This window comes from Saimiri boliviensis, chromosome 16 (assembly GCF_048565385.1).
Source record: "Saimiri boliviensis isolate mSaiBol1 chromosome 16, mSaiBol1.pri, whole genome shotgun sequence".
NCBI lineage: Eukaryota > Metazoa > Chordata > Mammalia > Primates > Cebidae > Saimiri > Saimiri boliviensis.
In genome coordinates, this window is record NC_133464.1 from 72964475 (window position 1) to 72986371 (window position 21897).

Sequence of the window (21897 nt, forward strand, 5' to 3'; positions counted from 1 at the left end):
CTTGCACACTTCCTGGCTCAGACTCAGCCCTGTCCACGTTCTCTTCCACCATCTGATCTGCCCCCAGCTCCCAACGACCACTTCTGGGGACTAAGGAGGTTTAGGGGTGTAGTCAAGTCGGATGCGCCGAGGTCGCTGCGGTGGGAGCAGGGCGCTGGGAGGGAAGAGGACCTGGGGCGCAGCCGTGGTGGGTTCGCCCTGCCAAGAAGGGCGGGGGCGACCGGGCGCGCACGCGGAGGAGGAGGAGGAGGAGGGAGAAGGGAGGGCGTGTGAGCGAGTGAGACAAGAAAAGGGAGCGCGCCCGCCGCCGCCGCCGCCGCCCTCCTCTGAAGAGAGAGGCTGGAGTGAGGCTGTGCGAAGCGCCGCATTTCAATGAGGACGGGCCGAGGCACTTCCCTGCACTAGTGGCCGCAGCCGAGACGCCGCGCTCCAGCAGCTGCTGCCGCCCAGCCCGGCCCCGCCGCCGCCCCCCCAGCCGCGCAGCCGCTCAGCCCCGCAGCGCCTCAGCCCCGCAGCCCCGGCCGCGCCCAGCCCGGCGAGGACAGCACCAGGAGGCGGCCCCTAGCACGGCCACAAAGACCCCCGGCGGCGTCTCTCCGCGGACCGGTGCGTGGTTTGCCTTCCCTGGGGACGAGAGCTGCGGGGAGGGCGGCCCCGGGACCCGGCAGCGCCCGCTCCGCCCGCAGCCGCGGGGCTCCTAGGGCAGGGCGGACGCTCAGCTTGGCCCCGCCGCCCCGCCCGCCGTTCCTCGAAAGGCGGCCGCCCTGCCCTGGCCAGCCTGGCCTTGCCCGGGGGTGCTGCGTGCGGGAGACCCCGGGGCTGCTGGCACCTGGCTCTTTTGTCTGGTGCCACGGGGCTTTAAACCTGGAATCGGGCGAGCGCCCCCCCCCCCCCCCGCCCCAGGCTTTTCGCGTTGTTAGTGGAGACGGAGAGCCAGGGCGGAGGAGCTGGGAGAGGTGCTTGTCATTGTCAGAACTGGCTGTGGAGCGGGAACCAGGGAAGGAGTGGCCGGGCCCGGCCTCTTATTGTGTGTGTGCTTTCCCGTGTGCCCGGGCCGGTAATGTGTGCTTGTGGATGGGGTCTATTCGTGCGTGGTGGTGCCTGCAGCGTGGGTGTTGCAAGTACGTTTGCAGGGTCTCAAGTTCCTTCAGGGACAGCGAGGCTGCCTCATGTTCAAATTAGTACCTGCAGTGCTAAAAGCATGCGGAAAGGAAATGGCATTTTTCCTCCTGGTGGGAGCGCACGCACAGCCCTGCAATGCCCCACAAAAGAGGCTGCTTTCGAAAACCAGGTTTGCGCGGAATTGCTGCTGGATTTGGCAAGGAGATGCTGGTTGGTGAGAGAGCAGATGAAAGGTTTCATTCAAACCGGCTCCCTCTCTGCTGCACCTGCGAGTGTATCCAGGCACGGTGCACACACGTTCAGTGACCACACTGCAGGGTGTTCCGTGAATACATTTTATGACTGTTCCCAAATATATTGCCTTTCAGTGGGAAAGGAAAGTAGGACAGCGTTTTAAGTATGAAATGTCACATGGATTCAGGTCAGAAGGAATTTTAAGAGAGGTCATATAGAGGAAAATTATAAAAGATAGGCACACACCCTGTGATGTCTACGTCCGTGGTGGTGCACGGGCCTGGAAGGTATGTGTGTGCCTTTTATTCCCTGCCAGTCCACCTGAATCCTAATCCTATGGTTAAAATATGCCTTGGGACTTCAAGGTCCAGCATCTATTTAGATGTGGTAGCATTTATGTCATTTTTTTTTTCTTGGTATGTGCATGTGTTTGTAAATTTCTGAAACGAACCATGTGCTCACCTACAGAAGGATGAACAGAGATTCCTCAAAATGGTGAGAAATCCCACTGAGAACAATCAGGGATGTTGGTTTCTTGAAATGGCAGGATTTATAGGAAAAGCTCTGATGAGAGGCAGTCGCCCTTCTTCCCTTCAGTATCTGTGGTCTCTGTGGTTGAGGCTCTGTGGTTACCAGCCTGGTGTCACTGCACATATGCACTCAGGCCTTTGGCCACCTATGGTCTCTGAACATTGAGCTGTGTGTTCTCACAGGCTTCCTGTGCAGAAAGTGTAAACCTGTGGAAGACCAGTGGATCTTCTTCAGAAACTCATGTATGACTAAGCCAAGGCGAGGGAAAGAACACCTATTTTGATGCCACGAATAATTACTGGCACACTAGGGTGTGGAGTGTGCTTCATTTAGAGGCAGCTGGAGCCTTGAAAATGATTTCACTCTGAGTATGGTTTCTTTTGTCGACACCATTGCCCACTTTTGGACAGGTTCAGGGAAGGGAAGTAAAAGGTGTAGCCCTGCCCTGGAAGAAACTGTGATCCACTTTGAGGAAAAATGCAAATAAAATGAAACAAAGTAAACCCTTTTTTTTTTCTATTTTAAATTGTTCTTTTCTTCTTTTTTCATCTGGTGTGGGAATTCCTGGTCATAAAAGCCTGTTCCCCCTGGGGAATTCAGACCATTGCCAAATTATTTGGCCTTTGCCAATTGTCGGTCACTGAGAATTCGATGTGCACTCTTTCTGGTAACAGGACTGTGCCATCCTTCCCTACCACCCTGCTGGTTTTCTTTCAGTTTACGTCAATTTGGAAGGATATTCCCCAAACCCCTAGTGTTGGAAGAATGAACACTGCCTTTAAGAATAAAACACAAACTTCAAAAGCTAGTTTGGCTTTTAAAATTTACAAAATGTTGAAGAGCTTAGTGAGTTGGTGTGAGTACTGGGAGTGTCTTCCATTACACCCCCAAGGCACACCCCCTTTTAGAAGACAAGAGAGCTCACTTTAAAAACCTATAAATTAGAAAGTAAGGGCAGTTACCAGTATCATGGGCAAAAGTTGGTTCTGTTACATAAGTAATGCCTACAGGATTGGGTATCACGTGATCATTATTTAAAAGTTATCTAACTTCAAAATCAATGAAACCAGTTCGGAGCTGCCTATATATGGTGTAACTGTTTTTTGAAAAATGCAAATTCTGACTATTATGCATTAGTAAGAGACATGAAATTGTTTTCATATTTGGAGGGAGCAAAGTGCACTGAACTCATTAACACTCCAAGTTTAAATCACACTTCATTTCTCCCTCTCTAGACCTTCAGTGGGGTCAGCTATAGACTCATACACAGATAGAATCACAAACATGAGAGGCCTGCTGACCACTGCCTCATCTGTGTGCAGAAGAGGTCTGGATCATTTATGTGGCCTGCTCTAGGTCATTGAGCTAGTTAGGAGTCAGGGTTTACAAAATCTTGCTTCTCGTGCTGAAAAGGAACCAGTTTCAGATGGGCTAGGGATAGAAACACCAGCTTTGGAGTTACATTAAATCTGGGTTCAAATCTCAACCACCTCAGTTACAATTTTGGGACCCTGGATAAATTCCATACTCAACTGAGTATTGATAATATTACCTAGCTTGTTGGATTAATATGAGGTTTGGAAGAGAATTTTTAGCATATTATACAACTGATTGATGAGTAATAGTGTCAGGTACAGCCTGGACACTCAATAAATATTACTTTCTTCCACTTCACTTCTGGAGTACCAAATCTCTAGCCATGCTTTTGGGTGTGAAATTTTAGCCACTCAGAATGAAGCAGAGGTCAGTTTACTGAGGGTCAAAGAAAGATCAGGGAGACAGTGGTACTTTGGTGAGTTTTGGCTGACTCTCAGAAAGCTGATGTTGATCTATATGGTGGGACTTGGGAAGTGCTTATAAGGTTCTTGCTCCAAATTTTCCATTTCCCTGATATTCTATTTCAACATGCCTGAAATGTTGTCATTAAAATTTCTTTCCTTTGAATGCTTTCGTCTTTCCACTTCCTAGATTGTCCTGTTAAAACACAGATTCCCCTGCAAGACTCCACAAACCTTTACCAAACAACCACTCAGCAAGGATGAACTGGTTCCCCAGGCAGCTTGCTGTGGGGGCCGGGGGTGCAGGTGTACTTTCAAGGAGTCATGAGATGGAGATCAGGAAGAAAACAGGGGCCACTCTTGCCAGAAAAGAAAGATTCTATTCCTACTAGGTCTTTATGTGACAGGGTCAGGAACAGAAAAACAGATTTTATTAATTAAAAAAATGAATACTTATCACATGCCAGACACTATACTAAGAACTTCATGTGCATGAACTTAGGGTGATACTGTTCTTATCCCCATTTTGTGATTGAGGAAACTGAGGCTTAAAGATGTTGATTAAGTAGATTTTTTCAAGCTTACACAGTTAGCATGAGGTCAAGTGTAAACTGACATCTTTCAAGTGTAAATTGACATTGAAGTTTACCTCAATTTCTTCAATCACAAAGATTGAGAGCCTTAGTGAAAGGAAGAACCAAGAAATGAACTTCCAAAGAACATTTTTTCCCTTTCTTCTTGTTCCTCTTCCTTCTCTTCCTCCTCCTCTTCCTTTTTCTTTTTTTTAAACTCAACTTTTCTGAAGTACTAAATGTAAGTAAATAAGGTTTAGTGAATTTGCTTTTAAAAATATTGCATGTGTGAATATGTTAGAAAATCTTCTTTAAGTTTTAAATCAACCTACAGACTGATTTAATTTGCTCTCCATCTGGCCATGGGGTGCATAAACACTGTGAAACTTTTACAATCTGACTGTTATGTTGCCTGCCCTCTCTTTCCGTCCCAGCCCACCATAGCTACTTATCTTTCACTGTATAATGATATGAGAGCTTATTTTCTTCCTGCTTCCAGGATTAGCACGCTTGCCCTGCAAGCTATGGAGTCAGGGAAACCCGGGGCAGAGTTGCTGGTACAAGCATTTCTCCACTGTATTACTTGGAGCAATTTAGGATAAATTTTTCCGTGCCTCAGTTTCTTCATTTGTAAAAGAGGACACTGCTTTGGAAAGTTGTTGCGTCTGCTGGGAATAATGTCTGTTTGAAGCCCGATGCACTTCGGGCAGCCTAGGAGTTGCTTCTAACAAATCTGTGGTTGATTAATAAGCTGTTTCCCCTGTGGTCGGCCCTTTCTATTGAGAGCTTGCAGAGGAGCCTGTGTTTATTTTATGGGAATTCACATCCCTTTTTCTTTCTTTCCCACTTGATAACTCCTATTAAATGTGTCATCAGTTGCAGCAGTATTTCCACCCAGCTGTTTTGAGGCAGACCTTTTGAAATCCTGATCTCAAAACAACATCATCCCCAAACTTTGGGAGGCCAAAGGGGTTGGGGGGCTGGGGAGGGTCGCTTGAGGCTAGGGATTCAAGACCAGCCAGGACATTATAACAAGACCCTCATCATTACTACTAAAAACAAACACACAAACAGAATAATGGAGGAAATTAACCAGGTGTGGTGGCAGGCACCTGTAACCTGTTACCACTCAGAGAGACTGATGCAGGAGGATCACTTGAGCCCAGGAGCTCTAGACTTCAGCAAGCTATGATCGTGCCACCTCACTGCAGTCTGGGTGACAGAGCAAGACCCTGTACCTAAAATATATATATATATATATATATACACACACACACACACATATATATATATGTGTGTGTGTGTGTGTGTGTGTGTATACAAAACCTACATCAATATGTGTGTCTGTTTTTGTTTCTGGGGCTCGTAGGTCCTACTTGAAGTCCATCATGTCCTTCGGTAGAGACATGGAGCTGGAGCACTTCGACGAGCGGGATAAGGCGCAGAGATACAGCCGAGGGTCGCGGGTGAACGGCCTGCCGAGCCCGACGCACAGCGCCCACTGCAGCTTCTACCGCACCCGCACGCTGCAGACGCTCAGCTCCGAGAAGAAGGCCAAGAAGGTTCGTTTCTATCGAAACGGAGATCGATACTTCAAAGGGATTGTGTATGCCATCTCTCCAGACCGGTTCCGATCTTTTGAGGCCCTGCTGGCTGATTTGACCCGAACTCTGTCGGATAACGTGAATTTGCCCCAGGGAGTGAGAACAATCTACACCATTGATGGGCTCAAGAAGATTTCCAGCCTGGACCAACTGGTGGAAGGTGAGCGCTGTGAGATAACCCCCACGTGACCCTACAGCTTCCAGGCTCGGATTTCCACAGTGTTCTAGCTGGCTCCCATTTGTCCTCTGACAGTTGGCATTCAGCCTTATGGCTGTAATCCTTATGGTTTCACACGTTAGAGTGTGCTGTTGTGTACTATAAAAAGGAAAAAAAAAATTAGTGATATTGTCAGGTAGCTTATAATAATGGACCAAGGGAAAAAGTGCCTAATTCTACAGCATTCTCTATTTTCTTTCTCACACTCATGTTGCATTAATTTTAAAAGTCCATTTTTATCTCTTGAATCTCATAGTTTATATTCATTTCTAAATGCAAATTAAACTTTTGCTATCACCATATCTGAAAGTACTTGAATTGAAAATGACGAATGGTCATGAAAATTTAGAGTTGAAAGGAAACTTTGATAGCCGTCAAATCCATTAATTTTATCTTTGGAGACTGAGGACCAGAAAATTCAAATGACATGTCCATGGTTACATGGTAAAATGGTGATGACCCTGAACCAAAACTTAGGTTTTCTGACAATTCATTCCACTGTAATGCTTCCTTCTGAGTTTAAAGGATTATTGTCTTTCTCAGATATTTGCTGAGATGCAGGAACTAGTCTGCTCAGTTTCATTTTTTTAGTCCAATTTAGGTTAATAGTAATTATCTGTTTCAGACATTTAATGTGGAAATAGGACTGCTTGCATCTGTGGTTGCAGTCTGGTGTCTTATGCAAGCAGAGAAGGTCACCGACTCTGGACTACACTTGCCTCAGGACTGACCCTATTTGAACAGGGCATAAAGCCTGTCATTGCCTTAGAAACCATTGCCAATTAAAATGAGTTGGAGGAAAAGGACCGGGATTAAATATATATCAAGATGCAAAGAGGCTAGCAGATCCTCTTTGGAGAGTTTGTTTTCTGAGATTGACATCTCAGGGCCCTAATGATGAAGAAGTAGATAGCACAAAAGAACCTGGGAGAGGGAGGTCAGGCAGAGTGTTGGAAGAGCTTGATTTCACCTTGAGTTCATCTTTACTCCAGAGCTATCTGCTCAGGCCGTGAAACCCAACTGGGTCCAGCGGGGATGCCATGTAATCCCCTCCCTCTCTTGTGCAGGTAGCAGGAAGCACCCGTTGCACCCCTGTTAGAATTGGGGGTTGCTCTCCCCTGACTGCACACTAACAGAGCCCTCTTGTCCTGCTTTGTAACCAGTGTTTGTTTGTGGCTCTAGGCTGGGGACTTCTCCCATTTTGCTCCCCTTCATCCCTTGGCAGGAATGCCAGCCTGATCACAGTGTGACTGGCCTTGAGAGCATGCAGAGGAGCCTGTGTTTATTTTGTGGGAATTCACATCTCATTTTGGTGACTTGACATGCTGCCAACATGCCTGTGAACTTGGCCTTTTTCCTTTTACTCAGAGAGTGGAACTTCCAGTAAATTAAAGGAGAAGAATGAACATGAAATTTTACTGTTTCAGCTTTAATTTTTGTGCCCTGTCCTTTGCATGACCTTGGGAAATCCAAGGTTAAATGAAACATTTGGTGGTATACTCCAGGGGATCTGGATAAAAGTCATATGCAAAGTCAGGTGCATGACCAGTTAACAAGCCATCCCTCTGAGGGCTGATAGTACTGTAGGGAAAAATATGGCAAGATCTCAAAGCACGTCCTAATACAGCAATGGGTTGACACCTCACTCTGTTCCAGAGTCATTTATGTAGCATCTATGGGTGTTGGGGGACTTCAATCAGTTTTTCACCCAAAATTATCTTTACTTAGAAGTGGCCAGAGATACTCTAATGACTCCCATCCACCACAGACAGGGTCTGGGAGGTGGCGGATGACAGTACTCCCTTCACATCTAAGAACCAGCAAAATCGTGGCATACCTGCCACTATCTGTCTTTTACTGGAAAATAATGCTCTGAGGGACTGATGTCTTGACTGAAGGTAATAATGATAGCTTTCAGTTACTGAGCATGGGCCAGGCACTGGTCAAATCCTTGTATATATAAATACATTTAATTCTCACAATGATCCTAGGAGGTAGGAACTGTTATCCTTATACTAACGTGAGCAAAGCAAGGTACAGTGTGGTTAAATGATCTGCTCAGACTCACAAAGAAATACATGATAGAGTTAGGATTTGAACCCAGGAAGGCTAGTGCCAAAGCTTGAGCTCTTAACTACCTCTGAGATGTTGTGTGCTATGAATTCAATTCCTATGAAAAGCACCCTTGTGTTTGTTTTAATACAGTGGATTTTTTTGATATAATGGAATGGGAGATGTTTCATTGTGAAGTTAACTGCAAACCCTAAGGTGTTCCCATGGCTATTAGTGACACTGAAGTGTTATTGTATTAGCTTCTTCTTGAAAACAAATGTTTTTAATCTTGACATAAAATTCTAGGAAAGAAAGATGCAGCTTCCTGAAACACTTTAATATTTTCCTTTGCCCCAAAACACTTTTTCCCCTTAATCGAAGTGAAGTAACTGCCAGTTGAATATTCTGATGTTTAAAAATGACTTTTTGGAGAAAAAAAATTTCTCTGATTGAATGAATGGTAACTTTGGTACAGTGTGTGAGTTCACATGTTGGCTGCATTTATTTTTTGAATTTTCATTTAAACAGATTTTTTTCTAATTCATAACACTGACAATTAGCATGCAGCTGCACTTAGTGTTTAAATAGCTGGAAATTCGTTTAGATTCGCCTCTTTGTCAATTACATTTTTTGCTTAGTCTGTTAAAATGCAAACCGTTGCTTCATATTCATCATTAGGCTCATATCTCTCACTTTACATACTAATTTTATGTAAACGTCAATGTGTGTTATTAGCTTTTCATTTTCCCTTCCAATATGATGATGTTTGAGTTTTAAATTAAATCCTTTTAGTGGGTGCAGTGGCAAGTGTATTTGACTTATAATTATTCTCTTGCTCTTTCTCACTTGTTCTCAGACTAAAAATTCTGAATTACAATGATATTTGGGAATTTGTTTATCTATAACAGTCTTGTGGTCGCTGTCACTGTTTTGTTTATATATATGGATTATTATGCCTAAGTGTGGTTTAAGCATGTTGGTAGAGCTAGCTGTATGTATTTAGCTGAGCCCAAATTATATGATCAGTGTGAATGTGTTCATCTATGATTGTATGTGTATGTGTGTCACCTATGCAAATATGTATATATACATACACATTCACATACACACACACACACACACACACTCTTAAGAGCGTTCCAAAGGTGACACTCTTGTTTGCTTTCAAAATGGCCTTAATATGTTTTTTAAAAAGATCATGATGCTTAATAAGGAAAGTTGAATTGCAGGCCTGTTTCTGCAAGTGATTCATCTGGAGACTTGGCCTCATTTCCCCCAGTTTTGCACCATCTGTATTCTACTGTAGGTATGTCAAAGTTGTGAAGATAAATTACCATATGACATTTAAAGCCTTTGAACTCTTAGGAGAAAGATGTAATGTAAACCTGGAGCATTGGTGGAGTGACTGATTTGTCCTTCTTTTAACATTTTGTGAAAACGTGTGTGTGAGAGGTTCAGAACATTTTCTTTAAGCATTAAGATAAAAACTCTGTAGATATGTCATCTCCGGATATATATATATAAATGAATTTGTTCATCAGATCTGCACTATTAGAGATGGGCCCCTCTTCTTCTTTGGCTCTCATGCATGCCTTGGCTTTTCACTAACCCTCTGTGGACATTGCCTGACTCTGGAGCTGTAGTTTGCATAAAGGCTTTTTCCAAGTTCCCATCATAATTCCTCTCTCAGGATTAAACCTATGCTTCTCCCCACAGTTAGGGAATCTCTTGCGTATCATAGCTTCTGGATTACACATCTTTTCTTATTTCCTAATGGGGCATCCTCTACTTTATTTCCCCATTTTACTGGCTTTCTCTATGCCTCTTCTTGCTATGTTGAATTTTTAAAATTAATTTTTGAATAGCTATAAAACATACTCTTCCTAAAATTCCCCAGAGGAGACAACTTATTAATTTCTTTTTCTTTTCTTTTCTTTCTTTTCTTTTCTTTTTTCTTTTTTTTTTGAGACAGGGTTTTGCCATGTTGCCCAGGCTATTCTTAAACTCCTGGGCTCAAGCCATCCACCCACCTCAGCCTCCCAAAGTGCTGGGATTTCAGGTGTAAGATAACTACGCCCAGCCTACTAGTTTCTTGAGTATCCTCTCAAGAGATACCAGCGATGTGAAGGACACATATACAGCAGTGTCCCCTTATCCTGGAAGGAAATACATTCTAAGACCCCCAGTGGTGTCCTGAAACTGCAGATAGTACTGAACACTGTATGTACTATGCTTTTTACTATGAATACACACCTATGATAAAGGCATGTATATGATATAAGGTATGTGATAAAGTTTAATTTATAAATTAGGCATAGCCAGAGACTAACAACAATAACAAATAATAAAATGAAACAATGATAACAATATGCTGTAATAAAAGTTATATGAATGTGGTATCTCTCTCAAAACATCTTGTTGTACTGTACTTGCCCTTCTTGTGTAAAGATGGGAAGAAGCAGGATGGCGTGAGAGTTCATCACCCTACTCAGAATTGCCTGCAGTTTAAAACTTATGAATTGTTCGTTTCTGGATTTTTTCACATAATATTTTTGGACCTTGGTTGACTGCAGGTAACTGAAACCATGGATGTGGTGTAGCAGTGCTGTAATTTGCCCAGAGGTAACTTTCCATGCCCATAGTTCTGCACCTTGCTTTGTGTGCTTAACAGTATATCCTGAAGACCTTTCCACATCAGTACATCCAGAACTACTGTGTTCTTTTACTGACTTCATAGTACTCCTTCATCCAAAGGCACCATCATTTATTTAACCAGACTTTTATCAATGTGCTTTTAGGTTGTGTCCAATCCTTTGTTATTATAAACAGTTTTGTGATGACTATCTTTGGGTAGATGTTTTCCACTCACGTAGGAGAGTATCTTTAGGATAAATTCTGAGAAGTAAATTATTGGATAGAGAAGTACAAGCATTAAAGTTTTAAGCACTGTTTGGAAGATTTCCCTTCATAAAAGTGGTTTTAGTTTACACTCAAACCAATTATGTATGAAAGTGGCTGTTTCTCTACCCTCAATAATCAGAGGTTTTGCCATTAACTAACCCATTAAGAAAACTGTATAACGTCTCATAGTTTTAATTTTCATCTTTAAGAGCCATTTGTATTTCATTTTCTGGGCATGGTTTCTCCATCATTTATGGTCATTTTCCTATCAGGTTGGGGCCTTTTTTATTAACTTGTTGAAATTTTTCTTTTAAAGATAGTAACTTTTTGTAATAATGATGGTGAGTGCAGTCATATGTCATTTAATGATGTGGATATGTTCTGAGAAATGTGTTGTTAGGCAATCTGCCATTGTGGGAACATCATAGTGTACTTATACAAACGTAGATGATGTAGCCTACTCCACACCCAGGCTACAAACCTATACAGCTATTGTTCCTAGGCTACAAACCTGTACAGCTTCTTAATGTACTAAATACTATGGGCAATATAACACAATGGCAAGTATTTGTGTATCTAAACATATCTAGACATAGAAAAGGTACAATAAAAATATGGTGTTCTAATCTTATGGGACCACTGTCATATATGTAGTCTGTCATTGATAAACATGTTGTGGCACATGACTGTATTTTTTCCAGATTTCTCTTCAGTGAGTGACTTCATTTATTATGTTTTTTGCCATATAGATGTGTAAAACCATTATATAATCAAATGTATTATTCTTTTTTTTTTTTTTTTTTTGAGACGGAGTTTCGCTCTTGTTACCCAGGCTGGAGTGCAATGGCACGATCTTGGCTCACCGCAACCTCTGCCTCCTGGCTTCAGGCAATTCTCCTGCCTCAGCCTCCTGAGTATCTGGGATTACAGGCACGCGCCACCATGCCCAGCTAATTTTTTTGTATTTTTAGTAGAGACGGGGTTTCACCATGTTGACCAGGATGGTCTCGATCTCTGGACCTCGTGATCCACCTGCCTCGGCCTCCCAAAGTGCTGGGATTACAGGCTTGAGCCACCGCGCCTGGCCAAATGTATTATTCTTTATTTATAGCTTGATTTATAGTCTCTTGGGTTCTATATACACTGAGATTATAAAGCCATTTTCCTCATTTTCTTGTGGTATTTTTATATTTTCACTTAAGAAATATTTTAATGGAAGTCATATTGGTGTAATATGTGAGGTAGAGATTCAATTCAACCTCTTTTTTCTAGGCCAGTTGCTTCATTTCTTTAACATTATATTTTCAGATTAATCTGGACTTATAGAAGTATCACAGAGATAGGAAGTTCCTGTATGCCCTTCACCCATCTTCCTGTAGTGGAACAGCACACACAATCATGGTACAATGAGCAAAACTAAGAAATTAACTTTGGTATGATACAGTAGCTGAACTCCAGGCTTCATTTGGCTTTTATTTTTTTCCCCACTGATGTCTTTTTTAAAAAAGAAAATTCCAGAATCACATATTGCATTTAGTTGTAGTGTCTGTTTTTTGCTCCTTGAAGCTATGACAGTTCTAAAGTCTTTTCTTATTTTTAATGACTGACAGTTTTGAATAATACTGGGTGGTTATCTTGTAGAATATCCCACAATTTAGGTTTGTCTGATGATTAGATTGATGTCATGCACAGAAGTCATGTTTTGTTCTCAGTACAGCATTGCAGGGGGTACATTATGTTGGTATGTCTCCTTGGTTACCTGTGATCATTTGGTGAAGACAGTGTCTATCAGGTATAGTCACTCTAAAGTTATAATTTTCCCCTTTGTAACTAATATTTCAGGAAGAAATTTTGATGCTATGTAAATATCTTGTTTCTCCTTAAGCTTTTGCCCATGAATTCTGGCATTTATTGGTGGATCTTGCCCATAGCAGTTAGTTCTATGATGTTCTAATGGTGATTTTCTTTTCCCTCCTTACTTGCCAAATACCTAAACATCACTGTTCTCCATTTTCCTGTCTTTGGATTATCTACTGTGATCTCATCCACTAATATTATTTTAACCACTCTTTTAAGACCTATTACTCCCAAATCCGATCTTCCTTCTGCACTCCAACTACCTGGATATGTATAACTATTTCTCTTCCTTAGTTCTTTCAAACTCAAAAGGTATACTTGTGGACTCATGCTTTTCCACTTTCCAGAATTCATTCTTTCTGTCATGTTCCAGCATGTATTACCACCTGCTAGGGTCCCAATGTTTGGGACCCCCTCAAAATTCACTTGTTAAGATATTAAGAGATAGGGCTTTTGTTAGGTGATTAGTTCATGAGACTGGAGCTTTTATAAATGAGATTCATTGCTTTATAAAAGAAGCTTCCAAAAATTGCCTTGCCCCTTCAGCCCTGTGAAGATACAATAAGAAGGCACCATCTGTGAGGAAGTGGGCCCTCACCAGACACTGAATCTTCCTGTGTCTTGATCTTGCACTTCCCACCCTTCATAACAGTGAGAAATAAATGTGTGTTGTTTATAAGCCTCCAGCTGATGGTCTTTTGCTACAGCAGCCAAAGGACTAAGACATCACGTAGCTTAACTTCTTTTCTCTCTTATTCCCTCAAATCCAAGCCATCACCAAATTTTGTTGATTCTGCTTAAGACATTTCTTCACCTTGTTCTCTCTTCTCCATCACCTATTTCTGTTTGCTGGAAATCTCCAACTGATTGGCCTCTAGGAATTTTAAGTTTAATATGTGTACAGCCAAGTTAATTTCCTTCTTTACTGCCTAATCCAAACCTGTTCCCCTTCTAATTGTACCTATTGTAGTGTATGGAAAGTAGGCCCAAAGAGAATCGTCAGTGCCATCACTTCAATGTCTTTGTTGCCCCATATTCCCTCAGAACCCATAGCCAGTCAACTGCCAGTTCTGGCTGGTTGTATCTGCTAAGTACTCCTCATAGCATCCACTCCTCTGTCACTAGTGTAGATACGTAACATTCAGTTCACCTCGTCTCCTGGTGAACTGTAATGACTTTCCAGGGGATATCTCTCTTTCCCCATGTTCACTTCAGCCCCTCATTCACACTGCAGCCAATGTAACCTGTCTATCACCCAAGGCTGATGATGTGTAAAAACTCTGACCTTGTTGCTTGATTCAATTTTATCTAACTTGTGTGTCTGTGGAACCATTTTCATTTAATTTTTTTGAGACAATATATTAATATATCACAGAATATCCCTTTCTGTACTGTGCAATAGAGCATGTTAGTATTTTATTTTTATCTGGAATGCTGTCCTCTCTGTTTTCTGTCAATGGTCATCTTACCTTTGCTTTCAAGGCCTGTGTGAATTCTATTTCCCTTTCATTGATAGCCCAATGGGAAGTGGGAAGTGATTTCTTTCTCCTCTGAATTAGGATGGCTTAGACCACTTACTTAGCATATTGCTTACTGCCTTGTGGTGGAATCTTTTCATAGACACATCTTGCTTTCTAAGCTATTTGAAGATAGGCTCCTGGCGTAGGTTTCTTTCCCTCCCCAGAGTGGCTAAGTTAGGTCTTACACCTATGACTCAGGATTTAGGAGGTGGTTTTTGATTTTTAGGTTTCATTGCTAATACTGTATGTACTTGTCACAGTTTTATTATTTGTTGTTCTGTTATAAGGCAAAATTTTTAGCAATGAGATTATGGGTATAAACATTTTCATGGCTCCAAGAGTTTTCCATGTTGTTTTTAGAGATTATTACCAATTTAATGTCTGTAGTGATGTTTTCTAGTTACGCTTTATTTTGTGTTTATCCTTTGTCATATATTTTAGTACCTTGTATTATTTTGTTGCTGCAACCTCCACACCACTTTATTTCCATTATTCTTTTGTTGCAATTATAATAGGTACAAGAGTACATCTTAAATCTGCTTCAATTTGCATTTCTTGGTTTACTGTTTGAGCATCTTCCCATGTGTTTTTCACATATTCTTTGTTTTTATCCTTTGCTATCTATTTTCGTACCTTGTGTATTTGTAAATTATAATAACCCATGCTTATTATAATAAGAAATAAGAAAAAGAGTCTCTACTTTTCAATTTCAAAAAGTTTGGCTCTCTCATGTTTCTCCTTCATGTTGTTTTTCTGTTGCTTTGGATTTGAGAAGTTGACATTTCCACAGGTCTGACATACACATTCAAATTCATTTTCTATAAGCTTACTTTTATGTTCTATTATATTATGAAAGACTTCTGTGAAAGAATGACCCATAAGCACCTTTGGGAAATCTTTTTTCTTGCCTTTAATAGCTCTATGAAAATCATCTTAAGCCAGTGACTTCCAGGTAGATTATAAATGTTGCTGTATATATCTGAGTTGCCTCATAAAATGCAATATTCAGAAGGCACTTTATGATATTCTATTCCGTAAACAATATTTCATGTAATTTAATTCAGTTCAGTTGCAGGGGTTTCAATATATATTTTGAGTTTTTGCCATAACTTACAATAATGAAATTTAATTGCCAGAGTTTTTAATCAGAAAGTTTATCCTCTGGAAAAATGAAATATATTACAGATATCCCTCACTTGAAATACTTTTGAATATGCCACATATTGATCTTAAAGAAAGCCTAGAGGAGGTAACAGCCAGCTCTAGTAATGTGAAGGACAGAGATTAAGTCATTTTCAGACTGAAGTTAAGTAATGTCAGAACTAGAATTTACAAGTCACAACTCTTAGCCGATGAAAACACTCCCATAATAAGAGGCAAATTTGTAGAATCCCCCAATATAGAGTCTTGTGGAGGAACAGTTTTATAGCTGACATATCACAGGGACAGTCACTCAGGGAACTGGTACCACATTGTTCGTTTTTTATAATGCCTAGGGAATTCATTTTAAGTGGAAATATTCTAATGTCATAATGGAAGCTAATGGGAAGGTAGATTTAACTTAGCAGATTTTAAAAATAATAAATATTATTAGAGAAAATGTATTTCTATGCTTTGAAGAATAATGGGAAGTATGATCATTTAAAAATACAGGTCAGATGTGGTCACTCATGTCTGTCATCCCAGCACTTTGAGAGGCCGAGATGGGCGGATCACTTGAGGCCAGGAGTTTGAGGCCAGGAGGGCCAACACGGTGAAACCCTGTCTCTACTAAAACTGTAACGATTCACTGGGTGTTGTGGTGCATGCCTGTAATCCCAGCTACTCAGGAGGCTGAAGCAGGAGAATTGCTTGAACCTAGGAGGCAGAGGTTGCAGTAGCTGAGGTGATGACACTGCACTCCAGCCTGGGTGACAGAGTAAGACTCTGTCTCAAAAAAATAAAAATACATAAAAATAAAAATACATAGTGATTTTTTTAAACAAGGACTCTTCAGTATCTTAAAAATAATCTAATATGGTTACTTAAATATTATTTCATCCTCCAACTTTCTGAAAATACTGATATTTTTCAGAAAAGAAATTACCATATTCTGACATTTTAATATTAGTTGAATCTAAACATATTTTCATGCTTTATTTCCTTGACTTTTAAAAAAAACTGTCATTTTCTTTATTTCTCTCTCTGCTTAAAAACAAAGATTAGTTTTTGGCCTTTGTAAATGCCACAACAAAATTCAGGCAGATGCTGCTTCAGCAGTTCTTGCTATTTGTTGGGGTGTCTTAGACACCACAACATTAAATTTCAAGTGGAGACTCAGTCTTATTCTAGAATCTTTAGGGCTTGAAAAAAACAAACAAAAAAAGCAAATTTGCTGTATGATAACAAACCAGCAAATTATTATGTTTTGTAATTTCCAGTACCACCTCTAAGAGCTTTACAATCATGCCATCCTTGTTCAAGTTCACCTATAGGAAGTAATGCAAAACTTTCAAAACAAATTTTGGGCTCTTTTGCTCAGATATGCTTTAGGGTTTTTTGTTGTTGTCGTTTGTTTATTTTTTAGATAAATTCTTTTATTTTATTGTTGCAGAAGTTATACCAAAATACTTTGGGGTGTGAGGTGGCTTATTATATGTAAGAGGAAGTATGCTACAGTAATTATAAGCTTACTTTATCTTGTGGGGTTTTTGTTTATTTGTTTGTGTTCTTGTTTGTTAAATAATAAGAGATGGGATCTCACTCTGTTGCCCTGGCTGGAGTGCAGTAGCACAATCATGGCTCACTGCAGTTTCATTCACCCAGGCTCAAGTGATTCTCTCACCTAAGCCTCCCAACAAGTAACTGGGACTACAGGTGTGAGCCATCATGCTTGACCCTATCTTGTTATTTTTGAGTGGCACTTAACACACATACCTCATGTCAATACTTGAATGCACCCTAAAAATGATTATTTAAACAAGGTTATAACTTATCTATTAACTCCCAGTCACATTAAGAAAGAGATTGAACACTGGATATCCAGAGCTATTTGACCAAATCAAAACTATGTATTATTCTCATTCAGAACAATCACATTTGTTAATTTATAATAATCAATGATGATTAGCCTATTAATTGAAAAGGTATTTTTTAAAAAATCAGAACATACAACCAACATTAACTGTGTTAAAGCGGGAACCACATCTCTTGTGGCAGAGAGAAGTTCAGTATTATGATTACAGTAAAAATAGTTAAGACATGGATTCAAATAGATTTAATGGAAATTTCTTTGCACAATAAAATGGAAGTTTATTAGCATAAAGAAATCAATGGAAATTTATTAGCATAAGGAAATCCATCTGGGCCTTTTCTGAATTCCTGAATAGTGTTGCAGACTCTCAATGACTGTGGTGTGATCTTGGATTTGGTGGCAGCTCCTTCTCCTTCTTTTAGCAGTTGCTTTCCTGTTAGCATAGTGTCATCTGTTTACTAGAGTCTCACATCCTTCTCGAAGATTCTCATTCCAGTCTTTAAATCTGATTATCTAGGCAGAGGAGGCTCACACTTAGAGCACAGATTAAACACATAATTCTTCTCATCATTGTTGCTTGAACCAAACCATCAACACCTTCTCAGAGTTGTCATTGGAGAATTTTTTATGCTTTTAAACATTTTCCGGGTGCTTTATCTAAGAAAATATTTTTAAAAAGTGTTTCTTTTCTCTTTTAACAAACTCATTCCATGTTGCTATCTTCTTTAAAATTGCTCCCTCTTCTAACTTAATATATATTTTTAATATATTAGTTTTTATTGAAATGTAAACTCTCTATATCTTTGTTTTGCTTTTAATTAGCTTAGTACATAAACTTACAAATAATCAGACAATTGTATATGTTCAGTTAGCACAGAATTCTGACAAAGGCTGGCTTTGCCAGCTCAATTACATGCTGTGTGTCTCACTGGGGAGCGTTGGGGCATCCTCACATTGACATGGACCCAATGTAGTGTCCACTGGTAACTACCTGTTCAATATAAGATCTGCTTACCGATTTCTAGTAATCTTGTTTTTGAATTTTTCTTCAGGCTTACTGCATGATCAGAGTAATGTAGCCTCAGGTCATTTTTACTTAAATAGCAAGTTTGCATTTGAGATCACTTTAATTTCCATCTTCTAATTTGATCTTCATAAAAACTTAGTGGGGTTTTGTTTTATAGATAAACAAAGCACCACCCAGAAATCTGAGGGACTTGTCCCAAGTCACATGCTTGGAGACGTCAGGTCTTGAGCCTGAATTTCCAATTCTGTCTTCCCACTATCATGTTTAGGTTATCATGTTGGTGGGTTTTGGGGTGCAAGGGAGTGCTTTGCTCCCCTGAGAGGAAGTTTTTCCAGCCTTTTGGTCTCTCACTTACCCAAGAATGGAAGAGGGGACCATGGCAGGTGCGCTCGTAAGAAAACATCGGACCCCAAAGAGTTTTTGCAGAGAAGTAACTTAGGCAGAGAATAAGGAGAGAGAAAAAGATCAGAGAGAGAGAGCTTCCACGAAGAATGTGGAAGGGGAGCCAAGTATGGAATCCAGGAGGGGAAAAGTAGCTTCCACTAGAGTGGAAGGGGACCCCACAGCGGGAAATCCACCCAGATGAGGGAGACAGGGACTTTTAATCTGGGAGAAACTCCCTCCCTCTCTAAGCCCCCTGGCCAATGAAAAGAGTTCCCTTAAACTTCCGCTGGAGTGATTGACTTCTAATTCTTTCCCACGCCCGCGAAAATGAAAACAGAAACTGTTAAATCTCCCAGATGGAGAGGCGTGGGAGGGGGGCATGGTGCTGGGAAGTTCTTGCCCTTAAAACTACGCCCCCTTGTGGACCCGGAAAGAGAACACATTCCCTCAATCACCCCATGAAACCTCCCAAAACACTGTTTCTGTAGTACCCAAATGTGCCTTTCTCTGGATTTAAGCAAATATCAAAAATATGTATGGGTTTTGTTATTTGGCTAAATCTTGAGAAAGGCATAGCTGAGAAGAGTCATGATCTGCCAGGTGAATAGAAAGGGGGTTGGTTAAACTTGCACTATTCATACAACTTCTAGTGAGGCATAATGTGTATGTATACACATTAGAGGATGTTTTAAGAACATCTGCAAAATAAGTGTTCAATAACATGTTCTTTCTAATTTTTGAAAGTGTGCTTCAGTTATTATTTACTTTTTTTTTTTTTTGTCACCCAGGCTGGATGGAGTGCAGTAGTGTGATCTTGGCTCACAGCAACCTCCGCCTCAAGCAATTCTCCTGCCTCAGCCTCCCGAGTAGCTGGGACTACAGGCACATGCCATCACACCTGGCTAATTTTGGTATTTTTAGTAGAGATGGGGTTTCACCATATTGGCCAGGCTGGTCTCGAACTCCTGACCTTGTGATCTACCCACCTCTGCCTTCCAAAGTGCTGGGATTACAGGCATGAGCCACCATGCTGGGTTGCTTCACTTATTTTTATATGACTACTTGTTCTGTGGCCTTGGATGCTTGCACTGCTAATTTAAAAATAATACAAGGACTTAGATAAAAGCCAGTGGGCTGTGTTATATTAGGCCTAGGTCACTTCACCTGCAATTATGAAGGTCTTTAAGCATTTTTACCTATTCCTAGTTACAAAAACTTATTAACACAGAAACAGCCATTATGAAATCTTTAATTTCAAAATGCTTTGACCTAACTTTATGAAATATATATTTAGAATTCATTATTTTACAATCAGTTGTTTCTTGGTTCATATTTTTCTTTCTTTTGTGTGTGATCCACATCTACTTAATAGTCTGGTTATTTTCATTAAAAGATTTCCTGCTAAGGGGTCATTTTTTAATAAAAATTTGATTATATTTATTTATGAGTTCATTTTTGAAGCTGTAGTTTGTATATTGAACACTTCTAAAACCTTTTACTTATGAACAAGTATAAGTTGACTTTATAGTATGTGTGGATCACTGTGATCAGCACTATATAGATAAGAGAAAAGGAAGGGGGATTGTTAGCTTGCTTTTGGAATTTTACTGGGCTTTACAAAATCTTTAGCATCAACTCTCAAAAAATTTGTAAATTACACGACTACTTTAAGATGCCATATTCTGATTCATTCTTAGTGTTTACATTATCTCAGGTAGCAAATGTAGATACTTCCAATTTTGAAATTTTCTGCAAATTTAAATATCTCTAATTCCTAAAGAATATTTTTTATTTTAAATTCACTTTCATACTTCTCCAAGGTCTTTTCAAGCAGATCAACATTTCTATCACCAACCTTAAGATGTGGAAATGGAGGAATAATGTTTTGTTTTGTTTTCCAGGATGTGGCTCTCTCGCTGACAGTATCAGATTAGCAATCGGAAATCTTTCGTTTTCCCTATTTATTAATCATACTTCCGTTGTTTGAAAAGTCAGAGCTAGCTGTTGCCCCTAAGCAGAAAAGGCAAAAGGGAGGATAAGCAGGAAAAAAGAAATAGATATATTTTAGTGTAAATTTAAATATATTTCTCTCTTCCTTAGGAGAGAGCTATGTATGTGGCTCAATAGAGCCCTTCAAGAAACTGGAGTACACCAAGAACGTGAACCCCAATTGGTCGGTGAACGTCAAGACCACCTCGGCTTCTCGGGCGGTGTCTTCACTGGCCACTGCCAAAGGGAGCCCTTCAGAGGTGCGAGAGAATAAGGATTTCATTCGGCCCAAGCTGGTCACCATCATCAGAAGTGGCGTGAAGCCACGGAAAGCTGTCAGGATTCTGCTGAACAAGAAAACGGCTCATTCCTTTGAGCAGGTCCTCACTGATATCACTGATGCCATCAAGCTGGATTCGGGAGTGGTGAAACGCCTGTACACGTTGGATGGGAAACAGGTAAGAGGCTTGTTGTGATGTGACTTTGACTTTAAGGCAAGAACTGAGGAGTCGGAGGGTATACGTGGCTAAAGCATATATTTTACTCAAGTTGTTAAAGGACCCAGGTCACTTAATCAACAAATACGTACTTGCTGGACCCAGAACAGTTGGAAGGTTGAGTTGAGCAGGATTATTCACAGGAATAAAGTAAGAAAAATATCTTTGAAGATTAAATAATTACTCAAGGATTTCTACTTTTTCATTTATTATTTGCTTAACATAATGGTTCTTTTCAGTCTGTTTTCAGTTTTCTCATACATCTTATAGCATTAGGCATGACTGAGGTGTGGAAGTAAACTGTGACCAGTGGGGAATATTCTAACTTATTTCTTTGACCTAAGTATTTTATGATTTTAAGTCTTTGTACTGTTCACTAGTGAGATTTACTTATATTTTCTAGATTTTAAAATATATATCTAAGAAATGACATATTTCCATCTGGATAGCTTTAAAGGCATATTTCTAGAATAGCATGCATCTTGTATTTTTCAGTATTAAAAGGGAGAGTTTTAGGTACAGAATGAACATCAGTTAACTTGGATGGGTGGCCATTTTAGTGTGAGTTGATCAGATGAACCCAAAGGAAGCATCACCTT

The 21897-nt window shown here is 40.3% G+C and overlaps 1 protein-coding gene across 4 annotated transcripts in view; it reads left to right on the forward strand.

Moving 5' to 3' along the window:
- Nucleotides 1–236: 236 nt before the first annotated feature.
- DCLK1 (doublecortin like kinase 1) overlaps nucleotides 237–21897 on the forward strand; it is a 350533-nt gene continuing 328872 nt past the window's right edge. The window contains exons 1-3 of one of the 4 annotated variants that reach the window (XM_039473245.2): nucleotides 237–606; nucleotides 5607–6001; nucleotides 20913–21259. In XM_039473245.2, the coding sequence (XP_039329179.1) occupies nucleotides 5626–6001; nucleotides 20913–21259 (723 nt within the window). In that variant the 5' untranslated portion in view covers nucleotides 237–606; nucleotides 5607–5625. The remainder of the gene's footprint in view (nucleotides 607–5606; nucleotides 6002–20912; nucleotides 21260–21897) is intronic. The other 3 variants (XM_074387830.1, XM_039473244.2, XM_039473243.2) reach the window with 3 other exon arrangements.